General features: G+C 41.5%; 1 protein-coding gene and 1 non-coding gene across 2 annotated transcripts; both read right to left on the reverse strand.

The window, feature by feature from the left end:
• Positions 1 to 6,971: 6,971 nt before the first annotated feature.
• Positions 6,972 to 21,639, reverse strand: LOC148022342 (uncharacterized). The gene is made up of 7 exons (XM_087697963.1): positions 21,330 to 21,639; positions 20,524 to 21,187; positions 20,129 to 20,389; positions 19,944 to 20,021; positions 19,793 to 19,858; positions 19,375 to 19,440; positions 6,972 to 8,975 (listed from the first exon to the last, which is right to left on the reverse strand). Exons 2-7 carry the CDS (start codon positions 21,184 to 21,186, stop codon positions 8,085 to 8,087), a joined length of 2,025 nt encoding a protein of 674 aa, XP_087554089.1. The 5' UTR covers position 21,187; positions 21,330 to 21,639; the 3' UTR covers positions 6,972 to 8,084.
• On the reverse strand, positions 17,879 to 17,980 carry LOC148022343 (U6 spliceosomal RNA). The gene has a single exon (XR_015694517.1). It is a non-coding gene; the product is annotated as a U6 spliceosomal RNA (small nuclear RNA).
• Positions 21,640 to 26,204: the final 4,565 nt, after the last annotated feature.

A 26,204-nucleotide genomic window follows, 5' to 3' on the forward strand; every position in this document is an offset into this window, starting at 1 on the left:
ATGAGTTATGTAATGAAGTGAATCCCAATGCATTGAAATATGTATTTATGGGACATTCTCTTTAGCAAAAGTGTTATAGATACTATAAGCTAGCTATATGTGGAATGAGTTAGTAAGCATATTCTCCTTGATGAAATGAGTAGCTATTATATTAATGTTTAGGATACATTTGGGGTTGATGTGCATGAGATTGTGATTGTGTAGAAAACAAGTATATAGTCACAAACATTAAGTGGATCATGGAGTCTCCTAGTCATGGATCTATTGATAGACCTTGGTATGATAGGTCAATCCACTAAGTGCATCACAGATGTCAAGAAAAGGCAAGGGGAAGATTGGGGACTCACTAGTAATGATTGATGTATCACCAGGTTTCTCTCATGTTGTTGGAGATTCAGATGGCTATAAGTAGAGCTTGGATGAAGAGTTTGGGACTCTAGATTCTAAGACATTTGGTGTAAGGAAGGGACAAGAGTATGCTAAGGCACCTAGTAGTGATCTAGGTCCAGCATATCAACCAAAGTAAAAAATCCAATGCCACAATGAACATATGATGGCTATGTAGCTCATCATGGTACAAGCATGGCTTAGGTTTAGGATAAAGAACCCACTAGTTTTGAGAATGCAATGGGTAATGAGCATTTGGATCATGCTATGGATGAACAAATGATTGCACTTAAGACAAATAACGCATGGGATTCAATACCTTTGCCACAATGCAAGAAAGCCATTGGCTACAAATGGGTTTACAAGGTGAGAATGGATCTATTGAGAACTATGAGGTATAGCTAGTTGTTTCTAAAGGATATGTGTAATGGTTACATGGATGAAAAATTGGATTGATAATATTTCAAACAATACATCTGCCAATGGTTTATGTTTTTCTTTGGGAGTGTTGATGTTACTTGGAGCAGTAAGAAACAACCTATAGTTGTGTCTCTAGTAGTCAGGCAATGTTTATGGGTGTTATAGTTGTAGTATGTGAGATAGTTTGGCTACAAGCCTTGAATATATGGTAGGACTTTACTCACTCGTGTATTAAGTGACCAACATAGAGGATATGCCAATGATACTATAACTGGACTATACCCATGTAGTCCACATATATTATGCCATTTCATCTACCTTTAGCAAGTTCACACTTAGTGACTACATATATAGTTGCTTTGGTATTCTCATATTGGTTTTTTATCATGTTGTAGACTAAGCCTTTTGTGTGAAGAAGGAGATTTCAACCCTATTTCTGAATGTGTGCAAGTCATGTGCTCTTGTTGTTTTACCTCTCTCCTTGCTTGTTTGTTTACACCTATCTTATCAAGATGAAGCATGGGGAACCTCCTCAAGATCTTTTTTCAAGTAAGAGCATATAGAGGCTATGATACAACTATAAGTAAAGATATATAGTCATCTATGTCCAAAAGCATTGGCTTTCATAGGAAATCAAGTCTTTGTTAAAGTTCATTTATGTCAAGTATTTGACTTTATTGGAAAACTCACATCGGTACCCAATCAAGTTAGGTAGCTTATAAAACAAAATGGATCATTAGAACATACTCACATTCTTGGATCAACAGTTCACGACAAGCATGAGCAAACCCCTAGATAAGAGGCAATAAATGCAAGTATATTAATAATCAATCTTTTGTGAGGTTTATGTAGAAACTATATGCATAGCATTCGTTCAATTCAAGTCACAAAATGTGGTGCTAGAAAAAAAATTGGATATTCAAGCATTGATGTTAAGGGTGACCTATATCACAGTGTGCGGGACCTCCTTACATACACAAGTGGCAACTCTTTTGTTGAGTAAAAGTATAGTCACACTGGTGTACACTGTCCAAATTCCAGATTTCGTGATGGCAAGGCTAAGCACCAAATTATAGGCAAAGGGAGTCTAGACTCTATGATAGCATCTTCCATCGTTGGGATCATGAGCTAGACAAGGATTAAGGGTGCTGGTAATTATAGATTGAGGTTTGGTTTGGGCTACATAGACACAATCCAGAAGCATTGCAACCTTTTTAATATATCTTGGAGGCACCATCTTATGAACTTAGCCACCATGAGTAGAACCAAGTAAATAGGAAAGATCTAATCAAATTGGAACCACCTATGACTTCGCAAAAACCAGCACAACCCTTTGGTTCAAAGAGGGCCATCTACAAGTACCACATACTTGCTTTGACACTAGCTCCATGTCATAGACAACTAGAAATACCTAAGAGAGTGACATACTCTAGTGAACACCCTATGCTAGTTTTTCCTTGATAAGATATGGTTAGCGGATGTTACATGTTCCACCACCTAGCATATGAGGAGATTATTGATAGTTACAATAGCATCTTCATTGATAAGACTACTTTTTCACACTTGATGAGAGTGACAAACTAGTGCAAACTTGCACTCTACCTACTTGAATTCACAAACGTAGAAATTCCTGGCTACTATGATAGCATTTGACCCAACACAAGGGGCCCACACAAAGAGTCCTCACAAACTTCTTTTGTCTAGTGGGACTTCCATTTGATACTAATCATGCTATTAGTGGGCTTGGTCAACTCTTGTTGTGATTCTTCTAATCGATAAGGAACATTAAGAGCTCTACCCTAGTCCAATGTTTTTAAGAGCTCCACCCTAGTCCAATGTTTTTGGTCATTCTTTCCTTTCCGTCTACTTTTGGGCCTCCTCCATCATTTTGGCCCAAGTCGTTGATTCATAGGATTTGATCACCATCCCAAAGGAGTCTAGGTCTCTCTTGCCTATTTATAGGCTCACATGCTCGCTTTAGTAACTATTTCCAACCTCACATGGTCTACTCTCACATGGTATCATCAGCATTATGCCTTTGCGAGCATATTGCACCCTCTCAACACAACCTTTTCCTTTCGCCATAGCTACATTCTCATGTGTAGTCCCCCTTCTACCCCCTCTTCCAGCGCTTCGCCCTCCTATACCAACCTATTTACACTTGTCTTCGGCACCGCTTTCTTTTCCCCAGCCTTGCATTTTCAGTCTTTTATGTTTTATTGTTCGTGAGTGCTGGGCGCCAACTGTTTCGGCTATCTATCGCTATACAAATCTGTTTAGACGTGTATTTTGTTGCCCAACTGCATGGTGGACGTCCCTCAAAGGGTGGAAGATCTATGTTTTGCCGCTGGATTGCCAGGCGGATGTCTCATGAAGGCTAGCAAAACCTATGTTTTCAACCCGGACAAGCTGCTGGATGCTACATTTTCATCAAAGGAGTGCCGCTTAGGCTACTACTCATATAAAGGATCACTGTGAGTAGAAGCATCCTGACATGTATCCTTCTATGGAAAACTAAGGCACCCAACACGGCTGCAAAGGACTCTGCCTTTATGACACTAGCTCCAGTATCTATGTCCGTAGCTCTTTGTGATGTACAGGGGGAGATAGCTTCGGCAGCATCTAAGCCGAAGCCTTGGTTGGTGGATAATGGAACCACTAGCCATATGCGCCGTTATTGAGAGCGGCTATACTGAATGTCCGGGACAGAAGGGGAGCATGGGCACCATATCTCTGTTGCCAAACCGATAGGGCATGCATTTGTTTCTAAGGTCCTTTATGTCCATAGTTCTTGCTTAACCTCCTCTTTGTCAATGCTACAGCATAGCTAGCTAACATGATGAGGGGATACCAGATTTGCAGCGTGCCTTCCAACACCTTATCTCAGCTGCACATGAGATGAGCGAGATAGAGAACCTTTCCTACATAAGGCGTGTCATCAAGCCACCACTCCTCTTGAACTTGTCCACATGGTTTTGTGTGGCTCCATGTGCACATCGTTGGGCAAGGCTATTTACCTCGTATTAATTGTAAATGACTTCCTTACATATGTAAGTCCTTTATTTTTGCAACCTAATTTTGTGGCTTTCAAGCACTTTTATGACTTTGCGAAGCTTGGTAGAGAGACGATCCACTCGTAGAGTTCAAACTATGAGAGCAAATCAAAGTGGGGATACTTTCTCCCGTGAGTACCATTGGTATTGTTCTTATGGCATTCAAGTGGAGCATGCCAATGTTGACACACCATCAAAGAATGGTGCAATAAAGCAACAAAACAAGACAATGCTAGAGATGGCCCACTCCACACTTGAGCATTACAAGTTGCCTCATTTCCTTTAGGTTGTGGTTATGGCCATTGTAGTTCACAACTAGAACTGTTCTAAATTACACCTATCACTCGTATGACTCTTGATGAGGCTTTTCTAGAGAAAGGGCCATCAATTTCTTGTTTTTGTGTTTTTGGTTGTGATACTTATTTGCATTTTTCGAAGGAGATTTAGGGGAAGTTGAACTCCAAGTCCAACCTTCATTGGCTATAGTAAAAATACCCAAGTTATCACCTCTATGATTGTTCTTAGATAGCCTCCATGATCCTTTCAATAAGAGTGTTAGTGTTGGCCAAGATGATGTCTTCATTGAGGACTGCACAATGCTCTATCAAGTGGTCCTTCTAGTTCCACTTGCATGAAGGCACATTCTGTCACTATTTAGAAGCAGTCACTTCAGCCTCAACTTTTGCCTTTGCTTCCTACTTCATAGCATCCCAATACCCACACACGATTTCACCTTACGTTACTACACATACTTTCCCCCAATCTACATCTCCTATGAGGCCTAAGCCTTAGCTATAAGGTACAAATATGTCAATGTCAAAAGGGGATAGTGAGCCAAAGTTTGTGAAGCCTAAGCCTCAACTACAAGGTACAAATATGTCGATGTCAAAAGGGGATAGTGAGCCAAAGTTACAGGACTCTTAAGTGCCCTAAGAGAAGCCACAGACTTTACGACTGTCATATTTTCAAGAGTCTAGAGTTCATTTATTTCCAGATATGATTCATGGTAGCCTTGAGAGATCACAACTTTAGTGTTTGCAAGGATAGTAGTAGCATGTTGGTTAACTTAGTGTGAACTATGCTCTTATGCAAATGGTTATGTAGGCCATAAAGCCCATTTCAATGGACAAGGCTTTGACATAGGATACTTGGTGTCACGCTATTAGGATTATGTAGGGCAAAGAGCTCATTTCAATGGACAAGGCTTTAACATAGGATACCTAGTGTCGCACTATTAGGATGAGCTTGATTTCATTGAGCAAAAGCGCACTTGGATTTGGTTTCACATTCACTATGAAGGTGGGGTCAAATGGGTCTGCATGACCAAGTATTAAGCACATGGGAAGCGCAATGCCAAGCTTGCCACCAAGCGTTTTGCCCAAAAACTCAACTTGGACTATATAAAAACCTTCACCCCAATCGCTTCTATAGCAACCATCAAGATGCTCTTAGCATTGGTTGCCATTACAAATGGCCAATTTACTAAATGGATGTAAAATCAATCTTCTTGAACGGTGATCTTCATAAGTAGATTTATATTGAGCAACCACCAACCTTACACGTTGCAAAATCAAAGGATCAAATTTACCACTTGCAAAAGGCTCTCTATGGCTTGAAGCAAGCATAGTGAACTTAGCATCAACAAATTGACCACCTCTTTCTTGATCATGGCTTTTGGTGGTTAGGTTATGATCCCAAGCTCTACTATTTGTAGATCATCAACTAGGTTGGTTTTTTGTTTTTATTTATGTAGATGACTTGATCATTATTGGGGATCGTAGATAGCACATTGGTGCACTAGAGATATGTTGGGCACAAAGTTTAAAATGACTACAAAAGGAGTGGTTTCTTACTTTTCCTAGTATCTCTATACAATCTCTTCAAGGCTTTCTTCCTCTGTGTGGTCGGTAGCTTGGGGGGAATGGTGTGTTTTATTATGTTTTGCAACAATTGAGCTCTAGATGTTTGTATCATGATTGAGTAGGCCTTCTTTAGCTCTTGAATCTTCCTCTTCTTCGATACAATGCTCTTCTAACTCCCATGTATCGAATTCTAGTAGCTCATGCATGTCCATAGGGGGTGTCATGACAATGGGTGGATCTAGAGCGAGGAGAGAGGTTGGCATGGGTGTGTCTAGCTATATAAGTCCTACAAGGGCATTGAGGTACTTGTGGGAATCCTAACATACAAGATCTTGTATGGAGAGAGGGCCTTTTTGATAGGTTGGACATATAGAAATTGGCTAAGTGACAAACTCTTGAAGATCTACTATACGCTTTTGCTTTGCTTTAGATTCAATTGTCATTTCTTAAAGCAACAAGCAACAATCTATTGTTACTCTATTTTCCATCAATGTAGAGTACAAAGCCACTTGAGCATCACTCATGGTTTCATTTGGTTGAGACATATGTTGGCTACGATTGAATTTTCACATTCGCAACTATAGTTGTTCAGGGTCACAATTAGAGCTTCTTGACTACAGCTAGGAATCCAATATTTCATGATCATGCTCGCAAGAAGCACATTGATATCCAATATTATTATGTTAAGCACACCGAAGATAGAAAGCTCGGCTAGTTTGCTTTCCCATAGTGGACAATGCATCAAACATCTTTGAGAAGACTCTTCCATTGCCTTTGATTTGTCCTCATTTGCGTTCCTTTCAATTTTGAGTACAACACCCTTTGTCCCTATTTTTGGGCCCCATCCATCTTTTGGCCCAAGACATCTTAAAACATTTGATCGTCATCCTAAAGAGCATTGAGTCAATATTTGGCTATTTATAAGCTCCCATAGTGGACAATGCATCAAACATCTTTGAGAAGACTCTTCCATTGCCTTTGATTTTTCCTCATTTGCATTCCTTTCGATTTTGAGTACAACACCCTTTGTCCCTATTTTTGGGCCCCGTCAATCTTTTGGCCCAAGACATCTTAAAACATTTGATCGTCATCCAAAAGAACGTTGAGTCAATATTTGGCTATTTATAAGCTCCCATGTTAGTTGGTCTAGTCACTTCAATCATTCACTTCTGTCTCCCACCTCTCTCCCAACACCCTGACTTTAGCTACATCAAATACCACGTGTAAGAGTTGAACCTTATATCAACTTTCTTTTATTATCCAATAGTTCATCATCTTGCCTTCACATTTTCCTTATCTTAGTCATGTGTATCCTTTTCCCCTAGCACTTCACACCAAGGGGGTGGTCATGCATGAGACCCCAACGAGGCAAAGTGACTGCACATAGGACCCGAGAGTACGTGTCAAGGAATCCTATTCGCGACACTTTCAAAACTTGTAGTGAGTCTAGAAAGAAGCCAGGCACGGCACCAATCCTGAATATCAGGCGAGATGCCCGAGTCCATTTAATTAAAACTAGCCTCCCAATTTGCTTGGTTACAATTCTGAGTTCAAGTGATCTACTATTGGCAACTCACATTCAGGAACAAGTTGCAGATATAATGTGGGGGTGGGAGTGGCTTATCTTGATAAGTGGGTCGTCACAACAAACAGAAAATGAAGAAGTGCCGAAGGAGAAACCGTTGCCATCCTGATGCATTCTCATCAGAATGCAAATAATTGTGCTTCCAAGCCAGCAAGCACTGCTTGATGGAGATGTCCTGCTAGGTGACACCTTCGGGGCCTGAAGATGCTCCCAGTATTACAATGAGCACAAAAAGAAACATATCCCAATGAATAGGAGGATCCACAAAGCAGCAACTGTTATCAACACCAGCATCTTTGTCCTGGTAGACTTCACAAAGTAGCATTCCCACTTCTGAGCCATGGTGAGCAGTGCAATATCAAAGTTGTAGGAAAAGATGGCAGTGTGATGAGAGGGACAATGTCCAAATCTTAGGAAAACCCTCCCCATAGTCTGTCCTCAAAAGAATGCTGGTTAGCAAAGGAGCATTTAACCAAAGTCCCTCCTTCAAAAATGATAAATTCGGCTCAGTATTTCATGGGGAATTTGACCCCAAGTCAGATGAAATCTGGAAAAACAATAAGCCCTGCCTGGAGCAGCAATGAGCTAGGCGTTCTTTCACATCTTACCATGCTGAAACTACCTCTGTACATTTCAGCTGGACCAGTTGCACCATCCAAGTCCTTATAATCATTCTTAAACAGACAACAGTTACATAAGGCTTTTAAAAATAATGTTATCGCCATACTTGAATTCACTTAATGTAAAAAGAATGATCCAGTCAAACAACCACATTGATTAGCAACGCGGCTTTAGTGCTCGAGATTGCAGGAACTTGATTCGCGTGAGTTCCTTCCTTCTCCTCCTGGCTTCAGCTGCTGCTGCTGCTGCTGCAGATGACCTCCTTCCCCTAAACAGATGACTCTCAAGTGGTCCTTCCAGATAAACTCCTATTCTACTTCCGGCTACAGAGATTTCATGTCCACCAAACTGCGGTGCTAACATTCCCATACAACTTGCCAAACTATGAGGTGCCATTGCAGCACCAGAAGGATCAACCACAATTGCAGAGCTTATACTCTCTGGCCAAGGATGTACGGCTGTGATAGACTCATACTGTGAGCCCTTAGGATAACCAGAGCGCTGGCCTGCTGCATTCACATGTGTAACTGCAGGACTCACATCATCAGAACACCACTGACCATCTGTAGCAGCTAAGTTGAGTTGGCAAGCTGACTCAGGCTGTTGATCACTGGGTACATCAGGCCCCTCTAGACAAGTTCCTGCAGTTGCACTTGACTCATTAGGCACTGAGCAAGTCTGCTCCTGAACTGAAGGCTCCACCGTGAAACTAGGCATTGCACTTTGTTCTGTAGTAACAGGAACAGAGGTGTGACTGCTTTTAGGTATGCCTGGTGATGCACCATTTGCGGCAGAATTGTCATTTGTAGAACTCCTAGACATGAAATCAACACCTGAGCCTTGTCCCTGGCTTGGCATTCCAGATGTCATGTACGTAGCTGCAGCTTGGGAAATGGCTACGGCCCAGACCAACGACTGTGCAGGAACTGGATAATGGAGGCCTGATAATTGCAAAGCTGATAAATTAACTGGCCATAGAGGAGGAAGGTTTGATGATTGTTGCAAAGATTCATTTCCCGTGTCACCAGAAGAGGATTCAATTCCCAACTGCATAAGGGATATGTTACTCTCTCTCTCTCTCTCTCTCTCTCTCTCTCTCTCTCTCTCTCTCTCTCTCTCTCTCTCTCTCTCTCTCATGAAGGGTAATTGTATTACTTACCAAAATACAAATTCAGAAGTAGAACAAGGCTACAAGAACAAATGGTCTATATGACCAACAAGGGAACCAAAGAAAGAGCAGTGTGCCAAGAAAGGAGATCAGGTCAAGGAAGAATATCTGCTGACTCAATGATGTCAAACTGCCAATAAAGACTCTTCTCTCTCTCTCTCTCTCTCTCTCTCTCTCTCTCTCTCTCTCTCTCTCTCTCTCTCTCACACACACACATTCCACATACACTTGTATTAAACCAGAGTTTGTACAGTCTGGCCACGTGAATGAACTTTTAAGCCCCAGGTTGATACCTACAGAGAACCTCAGATTGAGCTCATATAACCATTCTAGTATCTCCAACTAGCCTAATCCATGTCACTACCTTGTATTTATCAGTCACCCTTGTGTCCCTGAAGTGAACACCCAACTGAAGGCTTACCAGTGCCTCAAGCCCGATACATGCTAAATTGACAATCAATGCCTTTAAGTGAATCCCACAATGCAATTTGCAAGCCTTCTTGCTCAACAAGTCACCAGCCACAAATGCCATGAAGTTATGTAGTATACATAATCTTTAACTAAGTTGCTTGTCCAAGTAAGGACAAACAATTTCATCATAATACATACCCATGTCCAATGCCACATAAGCAAGGTCAAGTGAGGACAAGCAATCTCATCATACTCATTATCTACATTGCTTGCCCAAGTAAGGACAAGCAATCTCATCATATCCATGTTATATGCCACATAAGGCCCCTCCGCAAATTTACATGATGCCATGTACATCGTATTTATATATTCAAAGAGCCCATGACATATCTAATCATACGCATCCTCGAACATGTGAGTACCAAGTATAGCCTTTGTAGTCACAACCCCCTGATAGTCATAGGAAAAAAGCAAAACGACTGCCACGGATAACAACAAACATGTCTCTCTTGTAAAATCTTGATGAGCCCGCCTTGCCAAAAGGCACAAAACTTGTCTCATCCGATCTTCATGTCTTTGTACAGATAACATTGCATTCTTTTTAACTCATTTCTAGTCTCTAGAAAATGCTCCATATCATAGTCATATGCTGGTTTGTATTGAGGTAGAAGGATGATCAGAACAGAAGCAACATTGTGCTCTCTATAAAAGCTCATGAACACCACCATCTCAAAGTACTCTCTCATCATCGCTAAAACTAGCTGAAGTTTGTCCTCACTGTGAATCATGTACATGCTAGGGTTAAGTTTGCTAACACACCTAAAATTGCCTTTCAAATTATCATATGTTTGGCTCTTGAAATGGCCCCAAAGAGCAACTTCGTGTTTCAGGCACCACAAAGACTTTTTAGTAGGTCAATTGGCTCAGAATGTTCCATAAAAGGGGACTCAGTGTGCACTCCCACTTTGTCCCATCCATGCCACAACTCTCCATCATCATCATCAACTTCATCATCTTCTCCTTCCACTGGCTGCTGCCCTCTACTCAGCCAACTGCCTCCCACTCAGCCGGTGTTGCTGCCTGCCCCTGGATGACATCACGAGTCTCCTGGAGGTTATGCCCTACTGCTAGAATGCACCTAGACAGATTTTACACAGCAAACTGCAACCCATCTGCTGCCATCTGTCCTACTGCTCCATCTCTGGCATAGTTTGACAACCGCATTTTCAGTCAGCATGCTCCTCATTACTACATTTTGACTCATCTCCTCCCAAAGGTTGTCACCACGCTATACACTGCTGCACTTCATCATTCTCAGCCTGAGACATTGCATTTCGAACATCCAAACTGCTGCCCTGCTGTCTATAGCCCTCTACATCAGATCTCTTCACTCAGTATTGTCATTTGCTGCACTCGTGATCCATTCTCAAAGGAAAACACTCTCTGAAACTCTTCCTCAGCCTGCTCCCACAAGAAACAGTGGCTGTTGGACAGCCTGGATAAATCCATTAGTAAGCAGGCTGCTCAAAGTGTATAAGTGAACAAAGTAAAAACTTTTTTTTTTGGCCTTGGGGAGCGGGGTGGGTGCATTTGGTGGGGGGGGGGGGGGGGGGGGGGGGGGGGGGGGGGTGTTTTGTGGTTTGAGACTCCTTGCCGTGTCCAAATACACTTTCTCTACCCTACACCGGTTCTATTTCAAGCTTTGTTGTTCTCAAGTATTAGGAAGCATAATTAACTAGATTGACCAAAGAGGCTTGAATTTCCTTCCAAGCTTTTATTTGTGATGGTTATAAGTTATAATGGAGAATCAAAGCTGAAGACTGAACACTCAAAAGAGGCCAGCTTAGGGAATTGAGGTATGCAGTGACAAAACACAATTGCATTTTTAGGCTGTTCACTGCCAGCCAGTTTGTTGATTTGCGTGCCTTCGTTTCCTAAGCGTTTCTGTGCAAGTTCTCACCCAAATCCCCATACACTCCAATAGTCCCAAGCAAATGTTTAATTGTGCAGCACCACCCCAAGTTTAGCCAAAGTGTTAAAGACTATGCATTGTCCACTCCAATGTGTCAAATGTGCATCGTTTGCAGTGTTCAAGTCCTCTCTCTCAACATTCCACAATTTAAACATTCATTATGTTTTCCTGCATGTTCTAGAGCCATGCAGTTAAGTAGGTTTAATGGGCCCTATAAGCCTCCACATGGAACATTTTCCCTAAAATGCTGATCCACAAAAATCAAAGGTATAATACAAAAGGTCCTATATCCACAATAATAGCACTTTGCACGCTAACAGCAAGTCTTGAGTACTAGCAAGCTTTTAGAACCAAAATGTGTCATGTAATCATTGATTGTACTACTTGCTCCTAGTTTGGAGGATTCTGTTGAGCAGTTCACATGTAGGATTCAGAAAGTTGGTGCACATGCATCCAAATGTGCATTTAATTCGGCTCCATCATCTTGGACCATGTTAGCATCAGCATTCATCTATTTGACCAAGTGTTGACTATGTTTGACCTTTCGCTTCATTAGGTAATCACATGTTGCATCGGCATTGCACTAGCTAAATTATGAATAAGAATTGCCGGTTGGGATAGAAATTTGTTGTCTAGTGTGTATTGGCACCAGATTGACCACTAAGGTCGGTGTTGCTGGTCAGCCAGCACCTTTGAGAGTTTTCAGCCCATGAATACTTATCATTTCTCAAGTTAGGTTTCCATCATAATCATTAGAGCAGTTTCAGGCACTTGTAAACTCACAACATCCTATTGGCAGGTATCCACAAGACATGTGCCTGAATGCAGCTGTGCAAGAACACAAGAAACATTGGGGGCATGTGCTCCACACAGCAAGGTGAGGCCATGTGTTGAGAAATGGAACAATATGCTTTGATACCATGTTGAGAGTTGACAGCAAACATTGTCACAAAGAACTCAAAAACACAAAAGAATGTTGAATCATGCTGATACAATGAAATGAGAGACAGTGAGCCAACCTCAGGCTAGCCATGTCTCTAAGACCAATATTGAGGTGAGTGAAGCTCGAGGATGGCTGCACTGCCCTAATGAATCAGCGGCAGCACCTGTGAAGGAATGCTATGTGGAGAGTGAAATGCAGTCCTCTCGTCAATGGGATGCTGGAGTAACACCCATAATGAAGGATAGCCATAAAGGGAGTGGAACGCAGTCCTCAAGAGCTACTGAAGATCAAGAACATGCTAAGATCTCTCCGAATTGATGGTTGTTGTTAGGCTGTTGAGCTAAAAAAGTCATTCCATACTAATTAGCTCTTTAACAGCCCCAAAACATGTAAGTTACCATTCATTGATGAAGAAAACACCTGTAACCCAAGAAATGTGTACAACAAGCATTGGGACAAAGAACTCAAAAACATTAAAGATGAATGAAGGTGAATGATGAACATTGAATCATGCTGAATGAATCATGTTGTTATAAGGGAATGAGACAGAGTGAGACAACCTCAAGCTGGCCATGTTTCTAGGATTGGCACTGAGGCAGGTGAAGCTCGAGGATGACTGCACTACCTTGGCTAACCAAGTGGCAGCACCTTGAAGGAATGCTCGACGGAGATTCAAATGCAATCCTCCAAACAGTGGGATTGGAGCAAACACCAAGAGTGAAGGACAACAATAGGGGGAGTGGAACACGATCCTCCAGAACTATCAAAGATGAAGCCATGCTGAAATCTCTCCGAAATGATGGCTGCTGTCAAGGAAACTACTATGCAGCCAACTAGAGGAGAAAATACAAAGATGCCTTGATGCTGAAGAATGAAAATACAAAGATGTCTGATGATGGAGATCTGCAATAGCTGGACAATGACAGTTGAATGATGCCAGCTGCAAAGTATAGTATGTAGGCCTGAAACATTGAGAAGGCTATAGATAGAATGAACTCAGCACCTCAAACAATGATCAGCAAGCAGTGGATGACTAGGGCGGCCTGTCTACTACAGTCAAAATGTTGAGGCCAGCTGGGAGAAGCAAAATGCAGCCTGTTCATTGCTCTAGATGACAATGGAAATAGATCACAACCAAAACACTGCATGAAAGACCATGGCCAGGTTGAATCACCAAAACTGATCACAATCAGCAGCAGAGAAGTTTCCAGCTGGGCCAGCACATGGGAACCTCCGTGAACTGAGATGTCTTCTGACTAGTGGTGTGGGGAGCACTAGAGGATGCTGAGTGGAGGAACTAATGAAGAATGAATGAGATGGGCTGAGTGCGTTGAGACAATAATGTCCATGCTCTTTTTGTAGACACATGAGACCACCACCTAATGGCACTTGGGCTATATCTCGGGTAGCAGCCAAACACTTTCGGTAGTTTTCTTATCATGCATAAAAGATGCCAAATAATATAAATAAAGCCTTTTTGGGGCCCTATATGGAGACCAAAATTAGGAAGTACTATCACAAGTAGATGCAGCAATGGAAGCATAAACAAGTGCTGAAATAACTGTTGAACACAAGATAAAAGAGAAAGAAAGAAAGAACACTGCAAAGAAAACAGGTCAAAAGAATGCTAAGAAAATGGAATCCGTATACCAAACACGAGACTATCATGTACAATAATGAGTCGTCGTCTACATGGGCACTGGCACTGGCTCCTCTCTCCACCAAGGTATGCACTAGATCTACAAGTGATGAATGACTAAATGATAAATAGGCAAAAAGAATTCAAATAATGCATCAATTCGGCCAATAATAAATGCCCAAATATGCATCATACAAACCAGAATAAAATGCCTAAAATAGCTAGTAATACTAGGCATGGCCTAGACTCATTCATGAGTTGACAATAATATTAACACCCTCTCTCAATTCATGGGTGATCCAATCCAATACAATGATACAATGATACTAACTCATCATAGTCCATACAACATAGGACCACAAAGTAGAACCATGAATACCCGAGAAGTGGATGATCAAGCCACCAACAAGATGCCTCAAAGAGAACATGATGTTGATGTCGATCGTAACAACTCCCAAAAGTATAGAAGAACCATTGCATGTCTCTATGTCCATCATCAATGTCTCGCAGTAGCACACAAGACCATCTTGTCAAAAATGCATCTGAACATACAGGACCATGGATTACCTGCCTTTGGCCAAACTGCCAAAGTGTCCCCTCATGTGAGCTTAAACTATGAGCCAATCCCACTCTCTGTCAAATAACCAGCTTATCATGAACCTGGATGTCAATCCCAGCACCAAGGTTTGAACCTGCCAGACTTTGGTCAATGTGTCAAAGACGTCCCACTCTAGAACCTGTGCACCTAGATACCTATATAGACGAGGCTCGGCTAACCCATCTCACCACCCTCTTACACTCCCTCTATGGTAATGAAGAGTCCTAAGGGATAACCACATCACCTATGCTAGAAAGAGTAGAGGAAGGAGCTACCAAGCTCTTCCCTCAACCAAAAGAAGTATATCCCTTCCGCACCTTGGACTCTTCCTTGGCTGTGGGATTAGAGTCGGAGTTGAAGAAAGAGGATGACTCAGTAGAGGAGTCCGCATTCCGCTTCTTCTCCTCCTCCTCCTTCCATGAGGCTGCTAACTCCTTGTTGCAATCCTTCCACAAGTGTCCCTTCTTACCATAGTGGTAGCACTAGGCCTTCAACTTCTTCTTGTCACCCCTCTCTAAAGCTACAAGAGCCTCACCAAAACCTCCATAGTGAGACAGAAGCCTCCCCTGTAAACACAAAGATACCTCATACTCAAGCAATATCAAGGACACATATGTGAAGCTCACACACGTAGATGATGTCTATGCCCTCAAAGCATTGGCCACTCCATCAAACTCTAAGGGAGCTTGTAGAGTATGGTTCCTACAAGAGGTGCCTTAGGAAGGGCAAATTGCATGTGTCGAAGTTAGTCATGTACATATGTAACACGGAGCAAAAATGACTAAATGGTATCCTTATGCTCAAACTTCATCTGTTGAACCTGGCCATAAAGGGTTGATCCACACATGGTGGAGGGTGCCTCGTACAACAATTGAAGCTTCGACCATACTTCTAGAGATGTCCTGCAAGAGGTAATTGCTAGTATAACTTCTTTAGAAATACATCGAAGAATATCAAAATAGGCAAGCACATCATCCCTATCCAATGTAAGCACAACTTCCTCATGGTTATTCTCATCGAAATCTTCAAGAATTGGAAAAGGACACTTAGGACATGGAATAGCTCTACAAACAATATACCATAACTGCTCTACACAAACCACGCTTTCATGACAACACTCCATATTAGATAGTTAGATCCATGTAACTTATCATCAGTAGAAGTGCACAAAAGAGCCATATAGAGAGGATAAGAAAAGAAGATAGAGTGAAGGTATGCAAAGAGTGAGTACAGCCAAACAAACAACAAAGACTGCACAATAACAGAGTTCACACCCCGTGTTCACAAGCTAATCACACAGAATCAACGGCAAAGAAGAGAAAACAGCCAACAAACACTATCAAAAGATGACTGATGCTATCATCCAGCCTGCAAAGGCATTAGGCGCAATAAACACAGCAGCTGGACATCAAAACACAGCCTAAAGAAGACTGGAAATAGGGCAATGGACAGCAAACAGCAATCACCAAGCTGCAGACATTGTGCAACAAGTAGGAAAAGGCAACGATCGACAGGGGCAGACCTGTAATCAACAAAAAAACAATAGCAAGAACCTAGATCATGCAATATGATACCATGTCAGAAGTGGATGCAGCAATGGAAGTGTAAACAAGTGCTGAAATAAACTATTAAACACAAGGCGGAAGAGAAAGAAAGAAAGAACACTACAAAGAAGATAACTCAAAAAAATGCTCGGAAAATGGAATCCATATACCAAACACGAGACAACACATACAACAGTGGGTCACTGGCTACGAAGGCCCTGGCACCAACTCCTCTCTCCACCAAGATATGCACTGGATCTGCAAGTGATGAATGACTAAATGTGAAGGAGGAGCCCAAATAAACATGCCAAAAAGAATGCAAATAATGCATCCAGTAGGCCAACAATAAATACCCAAATATGCATCATACAGGCCACAATAAAATGCCTAAAATAGCTAGGAATACCAAACATGGCCCAAACTCACTCATGAGCTAGCAATACTACTAACAACTACTACAATAGTAAGAACAAGCATTTGTTAATGCACTTAATGACTTTGGTTGCTAGACACCCCCTATCACATCCAAATGGTGCCCTAAGAGTAAGAGAGACATTCTCCGCCCATATATGGCTATTAAATGTACAGCAAGTAAAAGCACAGTAGGGTTCCCAATTGAGGGAACTAAAGGGAATGGTACTTGCTGATGAAGGAAACACCTATAACCCAAGAAACATGTACAGCAAGCACTGGGACAAAGAACTCAAAAACATTAATGATGAATGAAGGTGAATGATGAGCATTGAAGCATGCTGAATGAATCATGCTGATATAATGCAATGAGAGAGAGTGAGTCGGCCTCAGGCTGGCCATGTCTCTAGGACCAGCACTGAGGTAGGTGAAGCTTAGGGGTGACTATACTGCCTTGGCTGATCAAGCAGCAGTACCCTTCAAGGAATGCTCTATGGAGAGTCAAATGCAATTCTCCAAACTGTGGATTGGAGTAGACAACAAGAGTGAAGGACAGCAGCAAAGGGGAACACGGTCCTCAAGAACTGTCAAAGATGAAGAACATGCTGAAATCTCTGCGAGATGTTTGCTGCTAGGTGACTGCTGGGCAACCAATTGGAGGAGAAAAGGCAAAGATGTCTAAAAATGGAGCTGCAATAGCTGATTGATGACTGCTGAATGATGAGAGCAGTAAAGTATAGACTCTGCAGGCTGGAAATGAAGAGAAGGTTGTGAGTAGAATGACCTCAGCACCTCAAACAGTGATCGATGTCTAAAAAAAAGGAAGGGGGATTTTGGGGTTGGGGTTGGAGTGGGTGGGGGGAAGGGGAGGGATTGCATGCACACTAGGGGGCTCATTGTGACACTCGCAATGTCCAGGTCATCCTAATGACATCATGCAATGAGCAAAGCTTCCCCATATGTCTTAGGTACACTCCGTTTCAAGAGGAAGAGGTTCTCCAAAGAGGTTTTTTTTCTTTTAGGGCAGTTTGGGTTTTGGGTTTTTTTTTTGGTGGGGGACGGGGGGTGGTGGCCACTCACATTTGAGAGCTCATTTACATTTCCAGCGGCCGCTCACATTAGAGAGCTCATTGGCACTGGCAATGTCAAGGTCATGTTAATGACATCATGAAATGAGCAAAGATTCAACTGACATTGTTAGTACAGCCAGTTTCAGATGGAGGGGGTTCTCCAAAGTGGAATGCCAACAGGTGCAGGTCACATGAGGTGCATTGTTCTCTCTCTCTCTGTGCATGTCATCCTTGCGTAGGGGCCATGCTAATCTTCTATGTATCGTTAAAATCTTATCAAATGTCTCCAAAGAGACATTACTCTCTCTCTCTCTCTCTCTCTCTCTCTCTCTCTCTCTCTCTCTTTGTGTCTCTAGTATTAAGTTCAAGTGCTTCATTTTAATCATCAAGTCTCGAATTGAGGGCCTGTGAGCCCTTCAGTGATCTTGAGATCCCCTACAGTGTTTCTTCTGCCCTCCTAATGTTGTATTTGATGTTAGTATGCTACAATGGTTCTGCATTTTGTCAGCTCAAGATAAAGGCCCTTCACAAATAACAGCAAATGCTTACAAACGCATGTGGTATATAAACGTGCATGCAAAATGATACATGTATGCTACAATCAACTAACTATGTCAAAAGTAGGAACTTTGAACACAATTGAAAAATAATCAAGTCGAAGTTCATGTTCTCATGGAGTTCACTGTCAAAGCATGTTAGAATGTTTTCCCATAAAGCAACCATGTTAAAATGTACAATATTTGAAGATATAGTCTAAAAAGTAAAGGTTGTCTGAGTTCGTGACATAAAGCACACAAACTTAGAAAAGACAATACCTAAAAGCCTCATAAAGGTGCTGTTACAGAACACATGTGGAATGAAACAATTAACCATGTGTATGCGCATTTGTTGAATCATTGGGATCATACGACTAATTACAAAAGTAATGTTTTACAAAAAAACTCAATCGTCTTGAAACAAGTCTATCACCTGGATAAGAAAAGTTGTGTTTCCATAAATGTACTGTAGTCCATAACTATGCAACAAGGCATACATACATACAAAAATTTGCGAGTGGTACTCCGCTTTGTATGCTATGAACATTCCCAAGAATCAAATCTTGTACATGCCAATCCTAATTTAAAAGCGTGAGTCCTGGATATAAGCCTTATGGCCCACACTTAAACATAAATACATGTCCTAAGTGATCAATAACTCAAATGAAAGAAAAATTTAGCCCAAGGATCAATGAGATAAAGTTCACTGACAAGAATCACATTCATTACCATGTAGACATAAAGAACAGAGTAAAACTTAGAGAAGCTACATTACAGCATGCCACAGAATGCACATGATGAGCACTTCAAAGTGAAGACCAATCACACAAGCAGAATGTGAGAGAAGTTAGACATATTGTTATTTGTGACAAACTGTAACTCAAGGAGTCGAAGTTGCTAAATATCCTAGCTCAAGTAATGGGACCTCAATGAACTTCCTTTGCAAATGGATAATAACAAGGCAATATAAATATCACCACTATTTTGGACAATGTGCTGCAATGTCACAACAGCACTGTCAACTATGTGACAAACGATTATTATTTTGCTTTTAGGTGAAACACAAAAAGCCTTCAGCAGGCCGCAAATAATGGATTGTTTTCCAACAGGCAAGCAGGCAAGGCTCAAACTAGGCAAAATGAAACAGTGATCACCTGCTTTTTCAGATGGTAGTTTTGATCCTTTAAGCTATATAACTCTTGCATCAGCATTTGCTTTTTCTGCCAAGAAAAAAAACCCAAAATTTTAGACAGAACAGATCAATGAAACCCAAAAAATTACAAAGCACAATGTCCTGCCATTAATTAAAAGACACTTGCAATTCCTCCCTAATACAATAAACCTAAAGGCCTTCCTAGAAATCATGATATATCTAGCCAATAGTAAGTCTTTATGACGTGTGTGTCTTTATGATATATCCTAAAAATTAGATGCTCTAGTCAATCAACCAAATTATCTATTTTGCTCTTCCGAAAGATAGCCATGGGCTTCAAGAAAATGAAGTCATCCCCAAAACAAATACAAAGGGGGTAGCCTTGGCAGGCCAAAAAGGCAAACTTGAATATTGCCAACCTGCTTCATGCCTGCATTTTCCAGAGCAAGGCTGGCTGCTTTTTTGGTCAGCTCCTCGCATAAAATCTGCAATACGGCAAACCATCTTAGGAGCTACATTAGCAGTCTCAAATACTGCAGGTGCTACATAAAGGCATCAAAAGAAAAGCACCTGCTTTCTGCGGATTGTTTGTCTTGCAGATTCCCTGTTTGCCTGCACTCTACGCAACCTGCGAGCTTCTTTTTCTACCTGTAACCATTGACAAGCTTTCATCTTAACGATTGACTTCAGGCCCATATGCCAGACCCAAATGGAAGTCTCAACAATATTGTACCGACCAGTTATATGTCACCCACCTCACTCAATGGAGTTTTTGGCTTGTTTACCATGCGATAACCAACTTGTCTACTCTTTCCGTGGAAAAACTTCAGTCTAGAGTTTGGTTCTACCATGCCATCACACCCTCTGGCTTTTAATGCCATCGTGTCCACAACCTGTCCATCTCTGTCTTCCACCTTGACTTCATTGGCTACGACTGCAGGCCTAGCTTTCTGCTTCCTTTTCACAGAAACTTTCCCTGGCGACACACTGGGAATATCCACTTGCATTTCTTCAACCTGCAAACATAAGCAATTGGAAAATGGAACCGTACTATAAAATATTGATATCGGAAAAGCAGCATGCAAAAAATCCTGACATAGAGAACTCTTGCATATGCCTGTAAGATGTACCTCAGCAATATGTCAAATACCTTAACATTGATCAAAGTAGTCTGGCTGGGTGTTGATGGCACTACTGTCTGAAATGCAGACTTCGAAACTGCCTGCCCAACCAAAATACTCCTGCAGTCCAAAGGCACTGGTGGCAAATGAGAACTGGGACTCTCTGCTGTAGAATCAGCTGGGATAGACTCTCCGCTAGATTCATCCATTGCCCTGCTCTCCAATTCATTGCACTCTGCTGCAGAGACATCTTTGCTTTCACAGTTCAAGTCACATACTAGATCAGCATCCTTTGCCATGTCTCCAGAGTTAGACCCATTAACGGACCTTGGGGACCGTTTGCGCTTGCCAAGCCACCGTGGTAGACAGGTAGGGTAGATGTTGCTCGTAATCTTCTCTTTTTTGGGAAGATAGGCCATCTTCTCCTCCTTGGGAAAGTAGGCCATACAAGAAAACTCTGCCAATGCCTCAGCCGCATCCCACTCTATTTTCAGAAGCTTGACCGCATCATCTTCCAGACAGTTCTTCCTGCGCCTTCTGTTCGAAATCTCATCAATAGTGGAGCTAAGCTTTGGGCCAGAAGCTTGTACTTTGCTTGCTTTCCTCCCTTTATGCGGCAAGGCGCTCCTACTCGGCTTCCGGTCCTCCAAGGCGGAGGGCTGCCAACTGGGGCAGTCCTTTCTGACTGGCATTCTGCAAGCGACAGAGCGGTATCAAGAGGGAGGCAGGCTGGCTCTCTCTCTCTCTCTCTCTCTCTCTGAGGCGCTCTGAATATTACATGCACAGTTCACTAAACACATACAACACATGAAAGAGGAGGGGCACGGACGGATACCTGAGTGCATTCAGGCTGACGAGATTGTAATCCTGCTTTCTTCAGAGTGAATTGGTCAAGGGATCTTCTTCAAGGGGAAGCCTGCAGGAAAGCAAGAGAAGGAAGGAGAGAACGAGGAGAGGGAAAAACAGAGAGAGTGGAAAGGCACACGGGATCAAAACAGAGGAGGCACAGCTAAGCAAGGACCTAAACCAATCCGACCAGAGAGAGAGAGAAGGAGAGGAAAGCGTTAGGGCAATCTAATATGAGAGAGAGAGAGAGCGGGAGAGAGAGAAGGGGGAAGGCTGCGGGGCGATGGGCTTGGCAAAGACGTCGGAGAGAGAAACCCTCTCTTCTGACAGGCGAAACTCGGACTCCCCCTTCCCTGCCGTCCGATCAGTCAGCCGACGGCCCCGATCGTCCTCGTGCTCATTGGCTGCTTGTGGTCCGGAGGGGGAGTCGATATCAAATCTTGCCACGTGGCGCTTGCTTATGCACCCTCGGCCACTTGGCTCGACACGTCGGATGGAAAAAGCTTTGACTGGATCCATGTCATTCGACCTTTTTCCTTCCCTTCCCGGCCTTTTATTAGTGAGCTTTACTTTACACAGCGCCAACCCCCCCCCCCCCCGCCGGGAACCCCCCTTTCTCTCTCGGTGTCCACTGTCCAGCTATTCCCAGATATCTATCTACAAATTTATTGATTACTTAAGGAATTATGATCACAAACCGTTAGCTCACATGCAACAGTGAAAGCACCAATATTCAATTTTTAAAAAGAGCTATGGATCCACTTGCCTAGTCACTCAGATGGATATTCTAACTAGAATGTCATGTAGAGTTGGTAGTCCAAGCTCCAGCCACCCCATGGCTATAATCCTTAACATTCAATTAATACGAAATCCTATTGCATCTAAGAGTACGAGCTTTAAACTTATTGTAAGTACAACTCACTAAAAAAATGTTATGAGAACTACCTAACAATCCCCGGGCCACAAGTTTAGATGTGAGCCTTGATGTTCAATTATCACAAAATCCTTTCGCATCTAAGATTACTAACTCCCCTAGTCATATTTAAACTGGTTGTGTATTCCATTATCAAAACCCTTTTTGCATCTAAGTTTACTAACTTCCCTAGTCCGCTGATTTAAACTACTCATGAGTGTAACTCACTCAAAGAATGTTATGAGAAATAGCTACCGCTACTTCTTGTAGGTGCATAGTTAAGATTTGAAGCAAACATTGCATATTGCATTAGATGTGGGTAGGGATATAAAGATTTCATAACTTGAAGGCAAAAAACCATGATAGTATGTGAAAGAGAAAATCCCAAATGCCCATATATAAGAAAATAACAAAGTTGTACAACACTTAGATAGTCATTGCATCCTAAAAATTAGATCAACATGGTATCAAATAGACTAACTATTGCCTTCCTATGTGTTTCTTATCGTCTTGTTTTGTAGGTGATGGTGTTGTGGTGGATTTTACATGAGTTGGGCTCAATTTTATCTTCTTCATGTTACATCTATACATGGAGATGTGGATCACATTAATATTGCCTATATTGAACCATTGTCAATTGCACAAGATCATATATTATTGGTCACCAATAATATATGATCACATTAATATTGCATGTATTGAACCATTGTCAATTGCACAAGATCATATATTATTGGTCACCAATGTATTATATTCTTTTCTATTCTATTTTTACTGGATTCAAATGTTTTTTTTCCCAACATCCATCATTAACTTGAGCTCCTTCATTACCAACCCATAGATAGGTGGAAGCGTATAACCAATAAATTGATGCCATGATGAGATATAGTATGTTGTGATGCTCATTCTAATTGGCACTTTTTAAGGTGATAAAAAAAATGAGCTTTCTTTTTCATGGAGCAATGTTCATAGTATGAGCATGTGAAGGCATCCCCACATGCAATAGGGATGCTTTTCCTCGCAAAGGAAACAAACTAGTCATGGAGTAATGATAAACTACTAGGAATTGATGCATTAATGATAATATAAATTGACAATACATGCAATAATAGAAGTATACATTGGCAATATATGTAGTAGCGGTAGTACACATTTAGAATACATGCAATAATGGTGCCCATTTAATCTAATTAACATACCCTACCTTGCAATCTTGTTGTCCACCTTCATGGCTAAACAATCACTACTTTGTAAGACCTAATTCCCTTAGGAAAGCCTGGATACTTGAAGATCTATTATGGGCCATATTGCTTGAAACCACACTCAAGGCAATCCTCTTCTTTGTCAAATAAGAAGAATTTAGTTTTCCTCCTCCTAATTTCATGACTCGAAACAAAACAAAACATGTTGTAGACCTCCATGAGCGAGTCAATGTTTGATTTAGAAGCTTCTAACACATTTAAGTTATCAAATCATTGGACTTTTGGGTGTGGAATGAAGTTCAATTAGGTAGGGGGCAACCCCTTGAGAATCTCTTATTGTACCTTAAAGTCTATCATCCTAAGAAGAGGGTCTATAATGATGGCAAACAAAAGTGGAGCTAGAGGATAATCTTGTCTAACTAATGTCCGCAAGTGGAAATCATAAGATTTTAGTCCATTAACATACATTGTAGTAGTAGCATTGGTGAAAAGACCATGTATCATGCTATAAAAATAAGCTCCAAAGCTCATGCAAGCCATGAAAACTCCACCTAACCATGTCATAAGCTTTACCCATGTCCATATTTATGATGAACAAATTTCCCATCCCTCTCCAAAGCCAAATTAAAAGCACTAATACAAGTTTAGATCTAGCCTCTAAGGATGCGTGATTGCTCCTAAAACATCATACCATGGGCACTTCTACATAAACCAAGCTTTCATCATAGCACTCTAGGTGAGATACTCCAAATCTTTAAGCTTATCATCATTAGAACAACAATAAGGAGGTTCCATGGTAGAGGAGGAGAGAAGATGAAGTAATAAAGAGGTGTAGATAGAGTATTGCCAAAACTCAGTTGTTTAGGTAAGCTATATACATAAAATGATGGCTACAAGCTGTGTAGGAGTAGAAAATGGGTAGCAAATGCAAGGGAGATTTTCACCTATGTTGAAGGTCAATCACATCAATGCAATGGAGGGCAAATTGGCCTTAGAAGAAGGTAGACACAAATATGCAATAATAGAAAACAACACTACAAAACCTAACATGGAGGTCTAATACCATGTCAGAAGTGGGGTAGTGTGAGAAATTGTTATAAAAGCAGCAATACAGTGTGTAGCTCTAGGCAGCTACATCTTGTAAGAGTGCACAATGAAAGAGAAATATGAACATGGAGAGTAAATATGAGAGAGACAATAAGAAAAGAAGAGAATGAAGAGATAGTTTGCACTAAATTTGAATGGAAGGCTAAGTAGAGTGGCACACAGTACTTGCATGCAGCCCAAGCATCAGTGAGGACACCAAATCAAGTTGAAGATGGAAGGTAGCATCAAAAGATAAAGGAGTATCCCTGAATGTCAGAATGTGATGCAATGTACAAAGTCAAAATGATGGCAACCACTAGAGGCAAGCTAATAAAGCCAAAAATATTAGAAGCTGGTCAACCTAGTCACATTGGGCCTAAAAATGCTAGCCAGCATGATCATCAGTTACAAAATAATTAAGAAATGTTGGTCACCACAATTGAAAAGGTTGATCACACCATTTGCTAGTAAATGCAATCTCCAATATCACAAAAAAAATACAATGGTTGGAAAATAACCAAGCTATACTAACTAAAAAAGAAATGTATTGTAATACATGTTGAGAAATAACTCATAGGTTAAGTCATATCCTATGCTTGAATGAAATGAAAAAGAGGCTATGTCTAAAGCATTCTACAGTCAAAGTATCTATTCACTTTGGAGATACTCCTATGTGAGATGAAAAGAATGAAGAAGAAGAAGAAGAAGATGGATTGAGCATCCATATCTTGTGCCATATCCCTTCCATTGTGCATCTAAATCGATTTCTTTTAGTTGATATTAGAGCGGGAGTGTGAGAGTGAAAATTTGGTATAAGTCATAGGTTAAGTCATATCCTACGCTTAAATGAAATGTGAAAGAGGCTAAGTGTAAAGCATTCTACAATCAAAGTATCTATCCAGTTTGGAGATACTCTTGTGTGAGATGAGAAGAATGAAGATGAAGAAGAAGATGATGGATTGAGCCTCCATATCTTGTGCCATCTCCCTTCCATTACGCATCTAAATCGATTTCTATTAGTTGATATTAGAGTGGGAGTGTGAGAGTGAAAATTTAGTATAAAGAAGAGAGAGAGAGAGAGAGAGAGAGAGAGAGAGAGAGAGAGAGAGAGAGAGAGAGAGAGAGAGAGAGAGAGAGAGACGAAGAGAGGAGGAAGAGGAGAGAGAAATACTAGGAGAGGAGAGAGAATTGCAAGAAAGGGGAGAAACAAAGGGAGAAGGAAGCCATGGAAGCTAAAGGAGAAAGTGAAGAGTCAATTGCACTATGGGGTCAAAACAGGTAGAACTATCTAGTCCACAGCCTATTGGGCCTCTCTTAAGTAGGGAAACTCTTCCAAGATAGTGGTTAGGCACCAAGAGGCTTCTTTCAGGGTTAGGGCTTGCCATTTGATGAGGTATGGATTGAGATCTCAAGTGTTTATCTCACTACCCAACGATTGCCTTAGGGATATATTGAATGTTGCATTCTTCATCTACGAGAGGTAGCTCTCTCACATAGTCCATTGAGGTGACAATGAAGGGCTTCAACTAGTTGACATGAAACATGTTGTGAATCTTGGTAGTGGAGGGGAGCTCTAACTAGTAGTCCAATTCACCAATTCTCTTTAGGATCTGATGGGGCCATAGAAACAATGGGATCCAATAGGGACCATAGAAACGATGGG

The sequence above is a fragment of the Lygodium microphyllum genome, chromosome 17 (assembly GCF_053477565.2).
Source record: "Lygodium microphyllum isolate KBCC chromosome 17, Lygodium_microphyllum_v1.1.10, whole genome shotgun sequence".
Classification (NCBI taxonomy): Eukaryota; Viridiplantae; Streptophyta; class Polypodiopsida; order Schizaeales; family Lygodiaceae; genus Lygodium; species Lygodium microphyllum.